Source organism: Coloeus monedula, assembly GCF_965178545.1.
Source record: "Coloeus monedula genome assembly, chromosome: Z".
In the NCBI taxonomy this organism is placed as follows: domain Eukaryota; kingdom Metazoa; phylum Chordata; class Aves; order Passeriformes; family Corvidae; genus Coloeus; species Coloeus monedula.
This window is the reverse complement of record NC_138822.1, coordinates 53,557,043-53,577,508: the sequence shown is the minus strand read 5'-3', so window position 1 is coordinate 53,577,508 and position 20,466 is coordinate 53,557,043. Positions and strand designations below refer to the sequence as shown.

At 38.1% G+C, this 20,466-nt stretch overlaps 1 protein-coding gene across 9 annotated transcripts in view; it reads right to left on the bottom strand.

Moving 5' to 3' along the window:
- The window catches only part of PCGF3 (polycomb group ring finger 3), a gene marked incomplete at its 5' end in the record, with an annotated part of 166,123 nt that overhangs the window by 87,784 nt on the left and 57,873 nt on the right, over positions 1 to 20,466 (bottom strand). For 4 of the 9 annotated variants that reach the window (XM_082301804.1, XM_082301805.1, XM_082301806.1 and 1 more), the window contains 7 exons: positions 509 to 646; positions 2,285 to 2,373; positions 2,872 to 2,982; positions 3,946 to 4,001; positions 7,722 to 7,818; positions 12,939 to 13,056; positions 20,372 to 20,414. In XM_082301804.1, coding sequence (XP_082157930.1) covers positions 509 to 646; positions 2,285 to 2,373; positions 2,872 to 2,982; positions 3,946 to 4,001; positions 7,722 to 7,818; positions 12,939 to 13,047 — 600 coding nt within the window. Of the gene's footprint in view, positions 1 to 508; positions 647 to 2,284; positions 2,374 to 2,871; positions 2,983 to 3,945; positions 4,002 to 7,721; positions 7,819 to 12,938; positions 13,072 to 15,801; positions 15,865 to 16,940; positions 16,963 to 20,371; positions 20,415 to 20,466 lie in introns of those variants that run through there. The other 5 variants (XM_082301800.1, XM_082301803.1, XM_082301802.1 and 2 more) reach the window with 5 other exon arrangements.

The window sequence follows — 20,466 nt, the reverse complement described above, 5'->3', positions numbered from 1 at the left end:
TGTAAAGACAGGGAAAAGTAGGCATCTGGTAACACTTTGGTTGTGGTAGGCAGCAACTTCAGATTGAGCTTCCCTAAGAACACAGAAAAGAACAAAGTATTTGTGGTGCTTTCTCTTCAACTGGGCTTCAGTAGTGTCCAAGTGTTGGTTACTGTCTGGACCCTGCAGAGTGCAAACTTCCTGGAAGGGTGGGGATAAACTCAACTACAATCTATCAAACAAATCATCTTGCCAGAGTCCATTTCAACACATGTGGAACCACATAACCAAGCCTTTTAGCTCAACTATTTATAAATGCACATGCAAAGGTGCACTGCAAACTAAGTGTAAAGTCCTGTACAGACCCAAGAAAGGACAGGAAAATGGCTATATAACATATAATTTAAGAAGCAGTGTACGCTGTTTTCTGAAAACAAAATCAGAATAAAGACATTCTTCTGCAAAGGAACAAACCCACCCCTTTAAGTTTTTATATCTGTAAACTTATTTTTAAAAATTAAAATATTACCTCATTAAAAGAAGAAAGGTTGAGCTTTTTGGCAATGAACTTCTTTAGATGCAAGACTGTTGCTTGTGCTGAGCAACGAATCCATTTCCGTTTCAATCCACGCAATTTGCTGCTATTGCACTCCAAGCAGATGCTTACCTTCAGGAAAAGGCAAAGAATCAAGAGTTGGCTAGAATAATTTTCTGCAGTCCCCTATTATATATTCCAAACACAGTTATTATTAATCCAATGAAGTGAAGCACAGTATCCTTTAAACTGAAATGCCTATTAAAAAAACCACATTTTATAAGACCTCATAAGCTGAGTGGTAAGTAATAGACAAAAATGTTCAAAAAGTAATCTTTGATGTTGGAACAAGGCTGCTTCAGTCCAAATTCATAGGCTGTCAATAGCTTAAGAGGACCATATATTAAAACTTAGAGCAAGAAAAGAGTAAGAAAACCATTTCCAATTCTTAATGATTGCTTCTAACATACCTTCTTACTTTTAATGCAACTGCTAATCTAGTTTAATTTTAATATGTTTAAAAAGAATGAATACAAATTATACGACAAATTTTTCAAATTCTCACTTCTTTTCCCATCCAGCTATTCATTACAGTCTAAGGTCTTTGTGATGATATGCTTGTATTGCACTAGGAGCATCTAATAACAAGGACACTCCCTTCGAAAGTTCCCTTACATGGCAACTGAAAATGAACCCAAGCTAAAGTTACTCTGGACACACATAACAGGAAAACATAAAAGGCATGGCTTGTTTATCCCAAAAGGAGTTTCCACCTTCAAACAAGCTTTGTGTTTCAAATTTAACAGTGGGCTTCCCCACTTTTATGATATTTTTATGATATAGAGCTAACACTGTCTTAGTATTAAAGGTTGAAAACAAAATATGTAGTAAGTTAGTAAGAGTGCTGTTAAGGAAAGTTCCCTGTCTGACCATCCAGAAGCCACTCTGGCAGCCACATTCACACCACCTGAGCTGGAACTGAAGCCCCTTCACAGCTACACCTCCCACACTCACAGTCTGAGCAGGACTCCTTACCAGCTCAACCCCAGGTTTCCCACAGCAGATTCTCAGACATCCAGGTCCTTCAAATAGCTTAATCATGGTGCAATAACTGAATAACAACAGCTCGAGCTGGTGCCTCTGAGGAGGGACTGTGAACAAAGGAACCCCTGGGCTTTTGTACCCTCACAGCACCGAAGTCTGGGGGTCTCAGCTCCTGCTGTGTCTCAGTGTCCAGTTCCCTGGCTGGTGCCACAGGTCCCTGTGCCCTTTCCTGTGCCAAGAGTTGGCAGTTCATGGCCTCTTGACTTGGGCTCCCATCCAGAGCTCAACCCACAGCTCTCATTGCAACTGCACCCCAAGCTACCTGCACTGAATGTGTTAACAGTGCCAAAGGTTTAATTCATAATTATCAATACACATTCACCTCAATGTATCATGGTAACACTGGGGTACACTCCTGTAGAAGGGGAAAAATTACATGAATTTGTTTTGAAAGCAAATAAATACTTTGAAAATTCGTAAACATTCAGAACTATCAAATCTTAATGCAAATGTCTTTAATGTATTGTCTATTCCTGCCAAAACCCAAAGGTAAAACCTCATGCTTACAAAAAAGCATTGCACAAACTGCATCTTGTTTGTATCAGAGAACAGAAAAAGTAGCTTGAAAGAAGCTTATTTTCTTCTCTGTTAGATTATCGAAGTTATCTTACCAAAGCACAACAGCTAAAATACAAGATAAAACTAGAGCATGCCCTATGAGCCCACCTGTTCATCACTTCGGTGGTAGTCATTATCTTCTTCCTGTTTTTCCTCCGAAGTTTCTTTATTTATATTTTCATCTGCTTTAGTTTCACCTTAGATAAAAAAAGCCAGATATATGGGATACATATACTATTTTTATATTTAAACCCCGGATATACTCAGCAGCAGCTCATAGTGCTAATACAATTAAAACAGCACAGTTCAGGCTCGCAGTATAGAATAAACTTTGCTATTCCCAAATTGTGCTTATCGGCTCAAGCAACACTTGCAGCCAACAGCCCGTGACATGAAAGAGGGCAACACCTACGGAGTTCAGCTGCTACCAGCCCAGAAGCTGGGTAATTTCACAATCCCCATGTAGGCACTGCTATGGAGACTGACTTTGCCACAAGCAACATGCTATTAACAGCTGAAAACAAAGATTCTGTGCACAAATAAGGGACAAAGCAACAATCCTGTGCTGACTCTATTCCTCACTAGGAAACAACTGTGACTGTAAAATACCAACTGGGCACATACTTCCAAAAGAACAGTTTATCTATTTACTAGCTGCCACCCACCAAAGACAGAATAAATAAGGGACTATTTACCATTTCGATGAGAATCTAGGTGCTGTTTTGCAGAACATGTCTCCCCTTTGATGTCCCCTGGAACTTCCATGCCCAGTTTGTGATAAAACTCCCTTTGCTTTTTCATTTCCGCTGTTTAAAATTGCAAATATTAATCCCTGTAATAAAGTTCTAATGCAATATTTATGAAGTTATTCCAAATCCCTTCCCACTTAAGGATTGCCAACAAGTGGTGGTGGTGGTGTCATTATTTACTGTCTTCTATCTCTGCTACCGCATGAAGTCATGCCTCATCTTATTTTTCCGAGTTAGAATAGCATTAAGTTGTCTGTATAATTATTATTATAGCATTACTGCTAGAATGAGATGGTATTTAAAATACTTCAGCTGATTTTGAATAACCCCCATTTTGAATATAACTGTATTTCAGTCAAAACACTGGGTTTGAATTTTTATTTATAGTTCTGATTTTCAATATCCTAGAAATAATTTTTATATTATCAATTTAATCTCACTGATATTTGAAAATGCTCTGGTTAAAAAGCAGCTTAAATAGATTTACATACTCTATTTGAATGAAAGCTCTAACATACATTAAGACCAAAAAAAAACACTGAGCAATTTTTATAATGTATTTCTTTAGTTAAACAGATCTAGTGTCAAAGAGGATTATGAAACCAGAAATTGAAAGTTCCTGATAAGAAAGAACTCTTAGAATAGCAGAAACTAAAAGTAGTTCTGCATTGCATTTTACCTCTGAGAATTCTAGAAAGCTTGCACAACAGGTACACAGTTTAACAAAAACAGATTAGAGTTACGGTATGGCAACATTCAAAAGCTGAATTCTGCTTTACTTAACACCGCTCTTGGAAGAAACATCCCATGTTGCCTCTCACCACCCCCACACTCAATTTCTGCTAGTACAGGCAAGAAATTAAATTAATTGCTAAAAATTACACAGGTGAAAGAATCTGGTTTTCCATTGTATTTTTCCTCAGTTGCCCCCTCCTTTTTCATCACTTGAAACTTTGGTTTTTTTTAATGCCAAAGAAGTATGTGCAAACTGACTTTTAGAAAGGTCACACCACAACTTACCTTCCTGGAGCCCTGGCACAAGTTTGTAAACAATATCTTGCATTGTTCTGTCATGACTATCAAAAAAAAAAAAAAAAAAACACCCAAATCAAAATATTAAATTCACCATCTTGATTCAAAACATTTCTCTTTAAAAAGTTCCAGTACTAACCACATGCAAAAATCTCTAAATTCACCTAATAAGAATTTTACATCTCAAATCGATGTTTCTATCAAACCAGGGAGGACAGCAACATAAATTATAAAAAAGTACAGGCTAAGACAGAAAACAAATGAAAGTTTGAGAAAGACTAGTCTGTGGAGGAAATCACTCCACTGAATATGTCCTTCTGCATCAAGACAAGTATGTCACTAATAGTCTAAAATTCTTTTAGAACTTAGAAATAAACTCATTTTTATTACAAAAGAATCAAGGATAACTTGTTTCTCACCCCTATAGACTTCGTTTCTCACAGTTATCTTTACTAGGATTCTTCTAAAATGCAAGAGGAACAGTTCACAGAAAAAGATCACAACAACTAAATTTTACTTTCTTCTTAAAAGACAACATTTTAACTGTGAGAAATATTATGTAGCTAAGTAGTCCGTACACGTAGCATGGTTCAAATGAAGAAAAAGTAATAATCCCACTGCAAGTAGAACAGTAGGGCCAATTAAGATTCTAAACTTTCATTCCCAGCTCACCTAGAAAAATCCTGTCCTAGTCTAAAATAAGTCATAGTCTGAAAGAAATGAAACATTACCTTAAATTCCAATTAAAAAATAGTATAAGAAGCATTTCAAGTGTCTGCCTTGGCTGCTGCAATGTCATTACCCCAAAAGAGTTTGCATCATCAAGTCCTGAATCTGACTTGAAAAGAAAAGGCTTACAAGAGTAGTCTCAGGCTTCTCATCACCTGACATGAGCACTTCACAGCAGTGGAGATCAGTGAACAATCACAGAAAGGTGACAAATCAAGACATTTACAAACAGTAATTACAATATTTTAAGTAGCACTACAACAAGATTCAGAATATCATTTATCCTAAATTCACATCATTTTGACCAGTAGCAACCCCATTTGTACAGGCTGGGATTATGAAGTATCACATATGGACTGCAGACACATTGCCAAAAATATTTCAACAAAAATACGTAAATAAGGCATCACTATTACATCAGAGGTGAGAATTTGGGGGTTGGAACTAGATGATACAGATGGTCTTTAAGGTTCCAAAGAATTTTAAGACTCTATGATGCTACTTAACAGTATTTAGAAATGTGAACAAGGTGATACATTTGGTTTACCTATTTTCCAGACAGACGGAGGATGAATAGGAGTTTAAATCTCCATTTTCAAACATCTTGTGAAACTTTGGACTCCCAATTATTTTTAAAAAAGGTAAGGAAATATACCCAAAAGGAGACCGGACAAAGTAGACCCTACAAAGTCTGTTTCAGTTTTGATGGGGCAGTATTTTAGAATTTGTTCAAGCAGCTGAGTTAAGTTGAAGTGTATTCAACGACAAAAAAAAAAAAAAAAAAAACCAAATAACAAATTGCCTTCTAGCTGTTCTCAATGTCATGTTGTTTCCTGGCCCCTCTTTGCACAGAAAACAGGTTTTTGAAGCAAGGCAAACATGTTATCTTGCATGTCATTTATTCATTCTTGCCTATTTGCATCTACCTGTCCCTTCAATTATACACTCATACAGGCTATTATCAGTGTATTACATAAATGTAGAGAGCATACCTAGTTTCAGGCTCCTGAATGAGGAGGAGCTTGAAAAATACAACTGTGTATGGAATATCGAGTTTTCTGTAAAAGTGAAATCAGACTCATTTGCTATAACCATTGCTTCAGAAATTGTTATAGAAGTGAGAAAGGCATATCGAAAAATGCTGTGAACAAACCCAAGTTCTTTATAATGGAAGACAAAACACTACTTGATGTGCAACAGTTTATGCAGACACACCGTCACAATGTATTTTCATCAGCAGGAATTACTACACTGCAGTAAAATGAAAATAAAGCACTTAAGGAAAAGAAGGAGAATGTCTTTTCTGAAAACTAAAGAAGGAAAAAACCCAACAAAAATACTTAGTGAAAATGCAATTTGACTATGCAAATACACATGGAAAATTAGGAGGTGGCTGGCAACAGCCAACATGGCTTTCACTAAGAGCAGTGTCTGACAACTTTGGTGGTCTTCTACGATGAGGTTACAGAGGCAGTGGATGAGGAAAGGGTGACTCATGCTGTCCTGCATGACATCCTCTCTAAACTGAAGAGACAGGGATTTGGCTGATGCAGCACCTGGTGGATATGGAATTGGCTGGATGGTTGCCCTCAGAAGAGTTGTGATCAATGGTTCAATATCCAAAAGGACACCAGTGAAAAGTGGTGTCCTCAGGGGTCAGTACCAGGACTGGTGCTGTTCAAGATCTTTGTCAGTGACACAGAAAGTAGGATCGAGGGCACCCTCAGCAAGTGTGCCACCAACACCAAGCTGTGTGGGGCAGTCAACACACTGGAGGGAAGGGATGCTTAAGAGGTGGGTCCATGTGAAGCTCATAAAGTTCATCAAAGCTAAGTGCAAGGTCCTGCGCCTGGGTTGGGGCAATCCCAAGCACAACTACAGGCTGGGCAGAGAAGTAATTGAGAGCAGCCCTGAGGAGAAGGACTTGTGGATGGGAAACTGATCATGATCTGGTGAAGTGCACTTGCAGTCCGGAAAGCCAACTGCATCCTGGGCTGCATCGAAAGAAACTTGGCCAGCAGATCGAAGCAGGTGAATTCTGTCCTTCTACTCTGCCTGCAAGAGACTCCACCTAGACCACTACATTCAGCTCTGAAGCTCCCAAATAAGAAGGATGTGAACCTGTTGCTGTGAGTCCAGAGGAGTGCCACGAAAATGATGAGAGGGATGGACCTCCTCTCCTGTGAAGACAAGCTGAGAGAGTTGGGGCTGTAGAGTCTGGAGAAGGAAGACTCCAGGGAGCCCTCAGACCAGCCTTCCAGTACAGGCAGAGAACCCACAAGAAGGCTGGAAACAAAGTTTCGACATGGGCAAGGGGGAATGGTTTTAAACTAGAAGACAGCAGGTGTAGGTTAGATAACAGGTAGAAATTCTTCAGTGAGAGTGGCGACCAGAAGAGGTTGCCCAGAGAAGTTGTACATACCCCACCCCTGGAAATGTTTAGCTCAGGCTGAGTGGGACTTTGAGTGACCTGGTCCAGGCAAAACATGTCCCTGCCCATGGCAGGGTGGTTAGAACTAGATGATCTCTCAAAGGTCCCTTCCAACCCAAACCATTTTATGATGATAGTATGACATTCTTTCCTGTTCCTATGACCTAAGCAGACCCTTAAAAGATTAGCTGAATGATAAAGCTGAAAATTATTTATCTCATAACTGTCAGATGCTGAAAAGCATTGTCCAACTGAGATTAATTATTGATAATTTTCTAAAAGTATAATTCCTACAAATGTTTCATATATATTATTTTTATACAAAAAGAGGAATGACTAAATCCCATTAAAAATCACACAGAAATTAGACATTTAAGTGTATGCTTTGGGTTTTTTTTAAAGTCTGGAACAAGCTGCCATGCATGAATTTTGCAAATTCATAACTAAAGTTTTATCCTGTATCTCCTCAATCCCCTTCAAACTTCTTTTTTAGTGTTTAACATGCTGATAAGCAAGAATGAAAATTTTGGGAGAAGCTGTACTGTATCAAAGGGGGTGAACCAGTCTAGAGTGAAGCTACTCGCACTTCTGCTTTCATACTTACCCAATATACTGTAATGGGTGGCTCTGATGTATAACAATCCTGCAGGTTGGACAGGTGTTGTTCTCCTCCAAATATTTCACTAGGCAGCTTCTACAGACTAGTAACAAAGACATTCACAATTAAAAAGGAATAAAAATAGCATATAAAAGCAGCATAATAAAAGTCTGTTTTAGTACAGTCACAGAAATGCACATTACTGAAATTTACATCAAGTTCATTTTTTTACATCATATGTGCATGATGTCTAATTTGCAGAATACAGTTTCCAGTACAGTTTCCATTAATGTTCTTGATACAGAGAAGGGATGCACTAGAATTAAAGCATCCATACTTATCAAAAACCTTCTTAATGCAGCATACAGCACAAAATCCCACTTTGAAATTTACTAGAACAACAATTTCTAGCAGGTCAACATTCAGCTTGCATGGATGACACTACAGGAACTACTTGCCATTAAGATATTAACCAAAACATACTTGCTTTAACCATGGCAACATATAGAGCAAATGTGTGTGGTGGCAATGAAACCAAGACAAAAAAAAAATTCCGAAGCTGGAAAGTGGATATCTGGGTGTTATTTTAAGTCTATTCTCACAGAGTACGCTACAGTTAAACTTCTACCAGAAAAAAAATTACATTGGCACAGACCCCCAGTATTAGTAAAATTTCCTGGTAGGAGTTGCTAAAGTAGTCATTCATTACACAGCTGCACGTTTCCATATGCAAACACACAATCACCCATCTCTCTTTCAAAAGAAACTATTTATACTCCATTCTCCTTTGTCCTGCCCCAGAACTGTATTCATAAAATACACTACTACATGATATCCTCACTCACTTAAAGTTACAACTCAAAAGGGTATGGAGAAAAGAAGGGAGGTATAGCTTTTTCTTCAAGTTCACTAGTTCACGTAATCTTGGTATTAATGCAGTTCCCATACAAAATGAATGGATTTCTGTAACTATAGTGCCATCTACCTCTCAAACAAGAAGAGAATACAATTACATAAACACCCGTTAATTAAAAAAAAAAAAAAAAAAACAGTAAATGAAGCATGATAACTTTGCACTGTGCTTTGCATTTACACACCTAGGATGACAGAACTCTGGGTGGCAGAGGTTAGACGAAGCCTCATAGCTTTGCACATTAAGCACAGATCTCACACAACAGTTTGTTCCAGTGGAATGCCAGAGCAGTAAATCCATTTGCAAAAGTCAAGCCAAACCCCATTCCTACCAAGTCAATAGAAGCAGAATCTGACAGAGGAAGCAGGGACAGGTATCCTGGAAAGAGTATTGGGATGCTCCTAACTTGTGTAGGGAGGGGTGAAAAAGGCCAAATCACAGCTGAAGCTGAACTTGGCAAGGGACATGAAGAATTTTAGGGCTTCTATAGGTATGTCAGAAAAAGTAGATCAGAGAATGTGTACCCCCCAGATAAACACTGGCAAACCAGTAACAGTGGACAAGAAAAAGGCTGAGGTTCTCAATTTTTCTGCCTCATTCTTCTCCAGCAATTTCTCTTCCCACACCTCTCGCACAGATGAACCGCAAAGACAGGACTGGGGGAGTCAAGTCCTATCCACTGCACGAGAAGATCAGATTCATCAACACCTGGGAACCTGAACACAAGTAAGTCTCTGGGACCTGATGAGATGTGTCCCAGGGTCTTGAATTGGCTGATGTAGTAGCCAAGCCACTGACAGTGATAGTCCTGACAGTCAGATGAAATCCCTGGTGAAAGGAAAACACTGTGTCCACTTTTAGGAAGTGGGAGAAAAGGAGAAACCTGGAAACCACCAACCTGTCAGCCTTAACTCTGTGCCTGGGAAGATCATGGAGCAGATCCTCCTAGAAGCAGTGCTACAGCACCTGGAGGACAGGGAGGTGATTCGAGACAGCCCAGCACAGCTTCGCCAAGGGCTCTGAGCAACTTGATGCAGCTGAAGATGCCCCTGCCCACTGCAGTGGTGATGCATTAGGTGACTTTTATAGGTCCCTTCCAACCCAAACATCATCCCATGTCAGTACATCTTCCAGTTTGGACTATGTATAGACTAACTCCTCCTAAAATGAACTGGTTGCAAGCTGGCTAAGGTTCTGTCAGGTTTCAGTCTGAGCACAGCATCCGAATAAATGCAACTAGATGGCTTATGAAGGGTGCTGCAGCCACCTAGATTCTTTTTTTCTGGGGTCAGGTTGGGATTAATAAACTCTCCTGAAACTGGAAATCTTTGGAGTAATGGACAGACAACATGGAAATCACTCTATGGTCTGAAACAATACTGTTACTAGAATTTTCCATTACCTTGGTTTTCCAGTATCTCTGGTCTGTACCCAGATATGTGGGCACTGACTGTGGGCATGAACTGAGTTGTACATTTTCTGATTTCTTAAACACATCAGAGAGCTTTCATCAGAACAAGAACAGGCAAGGTTAATGATCAGTTGTTTATTTTAACAGTTTCACTTCTCTTTGACTTTTTTCATTTCTGTATCTAGTTCAAGTCGACCTTTTATCATCCTGATGAATCCAGAACATGATACCTTTCATAATGTGAGGTTTTCCCTTTCATAACATAGAAGGACAGCTTTTACATGTAAACACTAACAAAACTGACATTACAAACACAAAGTTAAATAAGATCTGCATATATCATCTAACATAGAATTTTAATCAAGGAATAGATATAAACTAAAAAAAGATTTAAGGCTGACTTACTAAAAATGATGTTTTTAGCGACTGACTTACCGGCCTACCTGTCACCCACAAACTAAAACCACAGCAGAGAAACAAGCAGGAAAGAAAGCAAAAAAACTCTTTGTTTTCTCTTGAATTCAGTTTTACCAAAACTGGCCCTGTTCCTCCAGAGGACTGGCCTTGGTCCTCCAAATTACTTTCACCAAAGGACTCAAGAACTTCATTTACTACTGAAGAGTCTTTGAATGGCTGAAGATCAGGAAATTAGAGAAAAATGGAAAAGGTAAGAAAAATGTTCAGTTCTGAGTAGAACAGAATGAAAGTTTCGGGGTGGTATAATTTGGAAGAGAATTCACTATCTCAACAGACAGGGTAATGTCATGATAGATTTTGCAAGGATGCTTTTTATTATTATTTTAATAATAATACATTGTTAGCATTATCTTACACAATACAAACAATGCCAACATGTATGAAGTTTTGTTAAAAAGACAGCATTAGCACAGACTCTCAGTATTAGTAAAATGTCCTGGTATGAGTTGCTAAAGTAGTCATTCATTATACAGCTGCCCATTTCTATATGCAAACACATAATCACCCATCTCTCTTTCAAAGTAAACTATTTATATTCTGCTCTCCTCTGTTCTGCCCCAAAACAGTACTCAGAAAACACACTACTACATGATATCCTGTGCCTGTTCTCACAGAACTATTTATACAGGGCACACAGTGAAGTGGTATTCATAAAATATAAACTGTCAAAATAAGGAAGAAACAAGACAAACAAACCCCCCAAAAAGCAGCAGGAAAAGGTAGTAAAGGGCATTCCCTGGCTTTTGAAGCAAGCACTGTAGCACTGTGGATTAATCTACATATTTCCTCCATATGCAAATATAAGAGATGATACAGATGATATCAGCTGAGGGGTATTTGTGAGGTTTTTGTTTTATTCTTAAAGAACAGTGAAAAATGACCCTCTCCCTAGCTCTTTGTCAGCCATGTTAACTTGTTATGATCTTCATTCCGTATACAATCTTCTTACTAGCAGCAGTAAAAAATTTGGGCAAAACTAACTGGAAGTCTAGCTTAAGGATCTTTCTCTGAAAACAACACTATGGAAATTGAGATATGAAACAAATGCAGACAGGACATGAGACACTGACTACTGTGTCCAGCTCTGGGACTCCCAACATAAGAAGAACATGGACCCGTTCCGGTGAGTTCAGAGGAGGGCCATGAAGTTGATCACAGGGCTAGAGCAGCTCTCCTAAGAAGACAGGCTGAGAGAGTTGGGGTTGTTCAGCCTGGAGAACAGAAGGCTCTGGAGAGACCTTAAAGCAGCCTTCCAACAGCTGAAGGGCACTACAAGAGAGATGGAGGGGGCCTTTTTACAGGGGCATGTACTGAGAAGACAAGGGGGAATGGCTTCAAACTGGAGGCGGATAGGTTCAGATTAGATAGAAATTCTGTATTGTGAGGGTAACTGGCAGAGGTTGCCCAAAGAAGTTGTGGATGTCCCATCCCTGGAAGCATTCAAGGCCTGGTTATATGGGGCTCTGAGCAACCTGATCCAGTAGATGCTGACCCTGACCATGGCCAGGGGATTGAATCTAGGTTCCAGTTTCAAGAATCATTCTGTGGTTCTTGGAATCACAGAATGAACCATTCCATGATCCTAGATTCTATGAGGATATCCAAAACAACATGAAGTGTTGTTTGGATGAAGCTTCTAAATGGAATATAATAAAAAACATAATCAGTGACAAATCATGAGCATTGCCTTTCCCCTTCATCAGATATATTAGGTGAAGAAGTCCGCTGAAACTTTTCGTTTCATGATGAAGACACAGCCACCAAATAATTGCCTTCAAAGAAAATTTAGGACTAAGTCATTAAGCTTATTAAACAATATAATAGCTTTATCAGAATAAACATAAATATTGTGACAAAATAGTTTTAAAACATGGGATGCGTTGCAAGGTTCTAGGTCATCCTTCACTTACATGAAAGTAGAAATTCACAAAGAACAACAAACAACTACCTTATCACAGTATTTTGGAATACAAGCTTATTTCTAGGGTACAGGACAGGACAACATACTATTCTTTATCAATACACTATTTGCTTTCTGCAGCAGAACAGGAGAGAAAGAGACATCTGAAAGGCTCCAGGTGGAGAACATATGCTGTATCAATTGTCACAGAAGAGAGAACTAGGTATTCCACATTCCTTTAGCTGGAAGACAGACTTCATTCTTGAATATTTACATTGCCACTAATTGTATATGGCTTCAAGTTTATGCTATACAGCTTTAATGTTCCCTTAATTTGCTTTTTTAAGAAAGCAAATCATCTGTTAAAAAAAGCAGTCTAGTAAAGCACATGCTATTTTGGCTGATGCACAACAGATATTTTAAATTTCAACTGAAAACCATTACAACATGTTGCATATCAAGTTAAAAGAAACAAACAAACAAACAAACCAGCAACATGAACTTAATTGTACTTCTACTTACAAGTATGCAAGCATTCTGTTACAGTAGTAGCATCAATCAGGTATCCATTGCACAGACGACAGGTTATATGGGCATTAATGTCCCAAAGCTTAATCTTTCTCGTTAGCATCTTTGGTGTCTGTGGAAGAGACATATCATAAAGTAACATAGCTGTAGTCATTCGGGAATAAATGATTAACTAGTATTAGCCCAGCTTTAGACTTTCGCGCAACATACAAGGATGTGTGCACACAGTGGTGGCACTAACTTTTATGTCACTTCACAGAAGCTAAACAATGTAAACCCCACACTATTCTGCAAGTCAGTACTGCAAGAGCATAGAAAACGGCCCTCCCAGCATGCTACTAGTAAGTTCCTTTACCAACCAAGGGACTCAGATTTACGGTGAAACCCTACTATCCTGGTAACTTCAGTCATCATATTCACTCTAGCAATGCTGGCAAACTCACAAAAATACAGAGGGAGAAAAACCTCAAAGTAATTTCAGAATCAAAAGTGGTTTCTGACAATTGAAAAGTCAAAGCAACTGTTAGGTTTAACCACACTTTTAAGCGTTTCCTTCTGTCAGTATGTTAAAGCATAATTTTTAATCTGTCTCTCAATAATGGGGCTGGAAAGTAAACCTTCTGAAATCCCTTTTATTTAAACACAAGTTAATTAAAGACTACATTACAGATTAAAATAATTTCATTGGCAGAGTAGCAGTTTGTTGTGCTAAAACTTGAACTAGATATTTTTCCTATCTTTTGAGCATGAGATGGCATAAGCACCTTTAAAAGGAAAAAAATTAGAAATCAAAAATGAAAAAGCTCATTTAACCTTTTTTTGCAGCAACCCCAATTACTTAGAGAGAAAACTCCACACAAAGGCCATGCCTTAACAAATTAACTGTTATCTTTTTAACATAGCTATATTATGTTTTTCAAAATATTTTGAAAATAGTACTGTTACTAGAACATGACAGCATTCTAGCTAATTAACAGAGTGGGCTATACTTGCTTACAACCTACTACATGTGGTTCCCAGACTGGAGAAGTCACCAAATTATACTGTTTTCCCTTAAAGTGGTTTTACTGTCCCTGGCTCACAAATACTGCTTTTCATCTAGCTCAGTTTGGAAAACATTTCCAAATTTGAATGGTGACACATGTTCCCCGAGTTTCACATAGATATATTGCAACAAAGTTGTCTGATCTTTGTCATCTTTTTTTTTTTCCCTATGCTCAATGAAGTGGTACTAAGAAAAAGGAACTACCAAAAGGCAAACTTCCACAACAATCTGAACTATTCCAGTGCAGAGAAGTACCTTATATTCCACTATAAACTATGGAAGAGCATATCCAACACCCATTCAAATCTGCACAGTCCCATGCAAAAAAGACTAGGAAGACTTCCAGTTTTCATAGTTAAGACGGGGGGGGTGGGGGGGCGAGGAACCAAATTTATTTTACAGTGTTTGAGATTTAGTTATAAATCTAGTGGCCTCCCATTACAGAAGAATAAAGAGCAGCTCAGTTTTGCAGCAGACAAAATAGGTCAGAACCTATACTCAGAAACTGAATTACTTTTCTAAATTGTAGAATTATTTTTAACCCTCTGAAAACCAGGCACACATTAAATCCTTGTAAGTTATTGCATGAGGTCATTAGTTAAAAGCTACTACATGAGGTATGTAGGTTTCTGTGGTGCTGAGGAAGAGCTATTCAACATCACTCTTCAAGAAGAGCTCAAGGGATGGCATCAAGCCACCAGTCAAATAGAAAGTCAGCACGCTTTGTGTTAGAAAAACACAACTGATAGCAGGCAAAAGAGAAATTAGCCTACACATATCCTGAAAAAGGTAGTATCAATACAACTCTAGTTACTTGTCTAGGCAGGAATTCAGAAGAAGGTGTTCAGGGCCATCACAGACTGAATCCAAACACTACTAAGGCAGAATAGCCAAAGATTTAACAGTGAAATCTGAAGCAAGTAAGTTATTTATTTTCTAGAAAAAAAATTACAGTTTTTCCTCACCACAGTAGAGATAAACACTGCCACTAGAAGAACCCTCAACAAAATAAAAAAAAAGTTCAGATGGGTACAATTTTATGAGAACAGTGACTGAACCACACAACAAAGGCAAAAATAATACAAAATAGTAATAAAGCTCATTGTGCAGGGGGAAAAAAAAAAGAAAAAAAAAAAGAGGATAGCAAGAATAATACACACTTTGCCAACTTAATAGGAAAAAAATCATACACATTTTGGCACTGGAAAAATTAATATCTTCCAGAATATCAAGAGCAAGCCTATCAAATCAACCTTATGAAAATTTCATACACCTTTCAAGAAGGATAGAAAGTCTCTCTCATTAGATGTTTAAAGGACTGAAAATAAGAACTATTAGAAGAAGCAACAGAAAGGTAGCAGGTCTTTTGAGGGCAGTTGACACCTCAGTTTCAAAAGGTGATAAAACCTACAGCAGGACATTTCTCCAGAAGGCCTGTCCCACGCTGTTTTCTTGCAGCTACTAAAACAGGAAAAGGATCTCTTCTCTGCTCACACAGAGATCCAGGCATGGTTGCTTCAGCACACCTTGCATCTCCAATAAACAATGCAACATCTAAGGTCTGTAAGCAAGCTGTCAGTGTCAGACTTTATTTAAGCCTGCATTTTGTGCAATTGTGACCCATGTCCTCTAGTCTTGGGAAAAAGAAGAACATTAGAATGCCCCTCTTGCTTTTCAAAACAGTTAACCTGTAACAACAAGAGGACTTAATAAAATTTTAAAAAATTAATAAAAATAAAATTTTAAAAAGGCCAGACCACTTCCTATCTATCTAGAAAGGTAGAGAGAAGTTCACAAAAAATGGCATATTACCAAGATGTCAGTTCAGTCAGATAACATAAATACTCAGACTTTGCAGAAAACTTGAATTGCTTCCTAGAGGGAAACAAAAAAAAAAATTTAGCAGAACTAATGACACATATAAAGAAAAATAGAGACACTAATGTTACAACCTCATTTAAGAAATTAAATTCACTAATCACAGCAACTAATTAAAAACATAAAGTAATTCCGTATTATGTAAAGTAATTCCACATTTATCATCTGCCTATCCTGTATACTTCAGAGGGAAGTAAATAACGTAATTGCAGATTTCATCATCAATTATTATTTTTCTCATTATTATCACATTTGAAAATTATACACAGTCATACTATGAAATACAAAGCTAAGCTACCACTCACAGTGCTTAAGAAGAAACTCTCCAGGTTGATGGGTAGCTAACACAGGATGTCTTTCATGTTCCTGTCTGGAATATACTAAGTAGCTCAGAATGGGTACTAGTCTGTTTGAACCACACATCTGCTCTTGAGAAGGTGTCCCAAGACACTCATGTTTCTACAGCCTACTGCCAAACAAAAGTTAAGCACCACTTTTATCATGTAAGACAGCCAAATTGTTATCACCGCACCAAAAAACCCCACACCAAACACATATTTTAAGTAACCATATATAATCTGAAGTACACTGCTGCAGGAGAAAAAATGCAGATCAGATCCGGAGATTAGAAGCAAGCAGAAGGAATAAAATATTCCCAATACATTAATGCTGACAAGTATACCATAAATGATATGCGAAGTCCTATTTCTATGTCATCTTAACTCCATCTTGTTATAAAGGCTACCCATTGTTTTAACATTAAAAGTTCAGAAAATAATTAAAAATATATTTCTCAAATATTTAACATTTTGCATCAGTCTAATCACCCTGAAAATTTCAGTTTGAGTTTATCAAATACACAAATATTGAGTTTATCAAACAAGCAATTGAAGACTGAGTTAGGTTTTTTTTAACTGCTGGACTCCCAAGAATGCAAGATGACATATCTCTTGACAAAATCTCACTGTCCTTCAGAAGTCTCAGCATCTGGTTTTATTACTTAGGTAGACTCTCAAAGAGCTACTTTTACCGTATCAACATGTAGTAATGTAAAAGAAGCAAAGCATGTTTACCAGGTGCTGGATTCCCCTGAAGAATTCTGAATGAAGGGACATCCTTCTGCTTAGGCTACTGACAGCTTCTGCACATGCAATTAATCCATGTCAGTAATCTCATACAAACTGGAACTAAACAGCAAGACTACATAACATCCAAAACATGAAGTTTGACTAAGAATCACACAACCTATTTTTCTATTTTCTAGACATATCCAGGTCTCCCTTAAACACCTTCCCTTTGAAAAAGAGATATTTTTTCATATCTGAATTCCAGGTGATCTCTTTCACAAAACTCATCTTCCCATCTCTGAAGCAGTGATATGCTGAAAAGAAAGCTGAAAATTAATTCATATACCTCCAAAACAAGTAATCTAAACTTAAAAACAAAAACCACAGAAGTCTAGAAGTCCATCTCCAAATACACATTTCCAAGCAACCATGCAGCTTAAAAGCACAGGTATCTGGATAACACACTGAGCCACTTAGTCTGACCTCAGTTTACTCTGCTTTGAGCAGCTGGATTACTTAGAACATCCTGAGTTGGAAGAGACCCATGGAGTTGTCGGGTCCAAGTCCTGGCCCTACACAGGACAATCCCACCGTGTGCCTGAGATCATTGTCCAAATGCTTCTTGAACTCTGTCAGGCTGGTGCTGTGAGCACTTCCCCAGGGAGCCTGTTCCAGTGCCCAACTGCCCACTGGGGGAAGAACCTTTCCCCGGTATTTAACCTAAATCTCCCCTGACACAGGGTCATGCCATTCCCTCAGGTCCTAGTGCAGGTAACCATATGACATGATGGACATGATCTCCTGATGTCTTTTTAACCTGAGTTATCATACAATCCTACGAATTTACTACACTATCACACCACCTTTGCCTATCCATGTAATAAACAAGCTGAACTTCTTATTATATTGACTGATCTCAAGATGCTTACGACTGTTACACAATCATTATCACACAGAGACACTAACTCAAAGAATTTAGCATGAGATCAACATCTAAAACTGGCTGCTGTAAAAAGACAACACAAAGAATCGGGTTGACATTAAAGTCACACACACCAGCCTGAAGCAATAGGAGATGATAAGTTTACTTTTCCAAAGCACAACCTAGGCTGATACCTTCTTGCCTAAAAATATTTTTTAAAAATTCAGAACAAAAACATATATCCCAATTGACACTTCTTTTTTTACAGAGACTCACTAGACTGTGCAGGATTTAGTAAGAACAGCAAGCCTCTAAAAGAGATTATTTGCATTTGCCTTATTTTGTAATGTGACCCATCAACCACTGTGTAGAAGATGCATGCTCAAGAGCTTCTGAATTTTCCACAGGCTCAGTCAAGTTCAGAAGCAAAAGTTTCACAGAAAGCTGCCATTCTATATAAAAACAGGCAAATTCAGATGACAGACCAAATCCTGAACATTTACAATATCATGTTCCAAACCTAATATCTCATTTGAACACTGTGAAGCTCAGACTACCACTAAACCTCCATGCAAGTTAGCAGACAACGGAAAATACCATACCTTAATTTAGTTTTTAGAAAGCCAAAGCCAAGAAAGGCAAACCTCTGTAACACAGAAATTCCTTAGTTCTTCTAAATTAAATTGTTAGCTCTTCTGAGATTTACCTGCTCAAATAGTAACCCACAAGCAATTCTCAAACTTTAAGAACTGCAGACAACTTTGAAACTTTCAATCCACTGACTGAACTGTGACATTTATTAAAAAATTTTAAAGAGTCTTATTTTTTACTTAGACAACTAAAGGACGCTGGAGCCAAAGCACCGTTCTTCTCCCTCAAAACCACATTGCTGGAATAGTAGTAAGTCACTCCTCAGTTCTATAATCACAAAACTCTTCTCAACTCGTCAACTAACCAAGCAAAAAAAAAAAACCAAACAAAAAAACCAACAAGCAACACCAACAACAACCAAACCAGAAAAAAACCCACAAAAAAACCCCAAAAACCCACCCAAAAAAGACACATAACAAAACACACCAACCTGAGCCTCAGCTGTTTTTACAGGAAATGTGAAATGCAAAAAAAGCATCCCTGCAGCATATTACAATAGATTCACAGGATAATGTTATGGAGTAATCTCTCCAAGCTGCTCTAATCCAAACTTGCACTCAAAGCAAGCCCACTTAAATTGAGTAATTGTGGGCCTATTCCTTCTTTGCACAGAAAACCCTCAACAACGAAGATTCCACAGTCTCTTTGGGCAACCTGTTCCAGAGCCTGACCCACCCTCACAGGCAAAAAATGCTCCTACTGTCTCTTAGGAATCTCCTGCATTGCAACTTGGGTACGATGCCTCTCATCCTACAAGTGTGCACCTCCAAGAGCAGTGCAGCACCCTCATCTTGATTTCTGTCCACAGGTTGTGTTGAAAATAGAAATAACATCTTCCCTAATTCTTAGTATCACTTTCCTTAGGACTCTTGTGAACACTAAATAAAAAAGAGCAACACCAAAATCTTAGTCAATAGCTGAAGACCCACTTTTAATCCAAGTTGCTAGTACTTCATCCTGGTTATTATTTTGGAGGCAGAACAAAACGAATCAGCACTGTCCTGCTTTATAGAAATACAAAACCTGCTGAAGTGCCTAAAAAGAATTGAGAGATCCTGTTTAAAAAAGTTAAGAAAAGAAAATACTCAGACCAATCTTTCTCTTACAAAGACAAAGCCTGCTTTTCCTAATATATGCCACCACATCTGCTTGAAATGCATGGTAGAAGAATTCCATTTTGAAAAGACTGTTTTCTTAACAGCTGCCAAGAAATGAATTATTCAGAAACAACATACAACAATGGAGAGACAAGAGACACTTCCTTTCAGTGCTGGAACATGAAACCCCAAACAAACATAGAAAATGTTCCAAACATTCAGCTAACATGAAAAAAAGATCATTTGCAAAAAGATTTGTGTTTTTTCATCTTGGTTCCAGCTGACATTATTTTAAACCACACTGTTGGCATGGTGTCAGCCTCTCACTGTCTGGAAGTCTTACAACACACCAAAAAGGGAGTGAGGACATTTACAAAAGTATCTGGACTATATTCCCAATTAAAAACCAGGCAACCAACCACACACACACATACACAGAGTCGGGAGAAGCTGGAAGGGGATATGCACATTTCAGAAAGTCAACCTGTTTTGTTAGCACTTCATCCACTTCACCCACTAAGGCAATGTTCTCTTCAGATGATCAAGCAAAAAGTTAAGCAACATATTACAGGCCTGTCTATTAAAACTGTATCACCGAGAAGCCTGCATATCTCTGTACAAGCTTTCACATTTCAGAGATATGTCAGCACTGAAACTATTATTCATGCAAGATTACAGAGAGGATCAGCAGAGGGACTCCTCAGAAGTACAGCCTGATCATTTATATAGACACCATTCCAGAATATTTTGGCCTACATGAGGCATACCTCTTAAAACAGCATTTCTTTTCAGAGTCTGCCATCCAGAGACCTGAAAAGACAGAAGAATAGTCTGAAAGTTAACATCCAAAATTCTTCAAAAT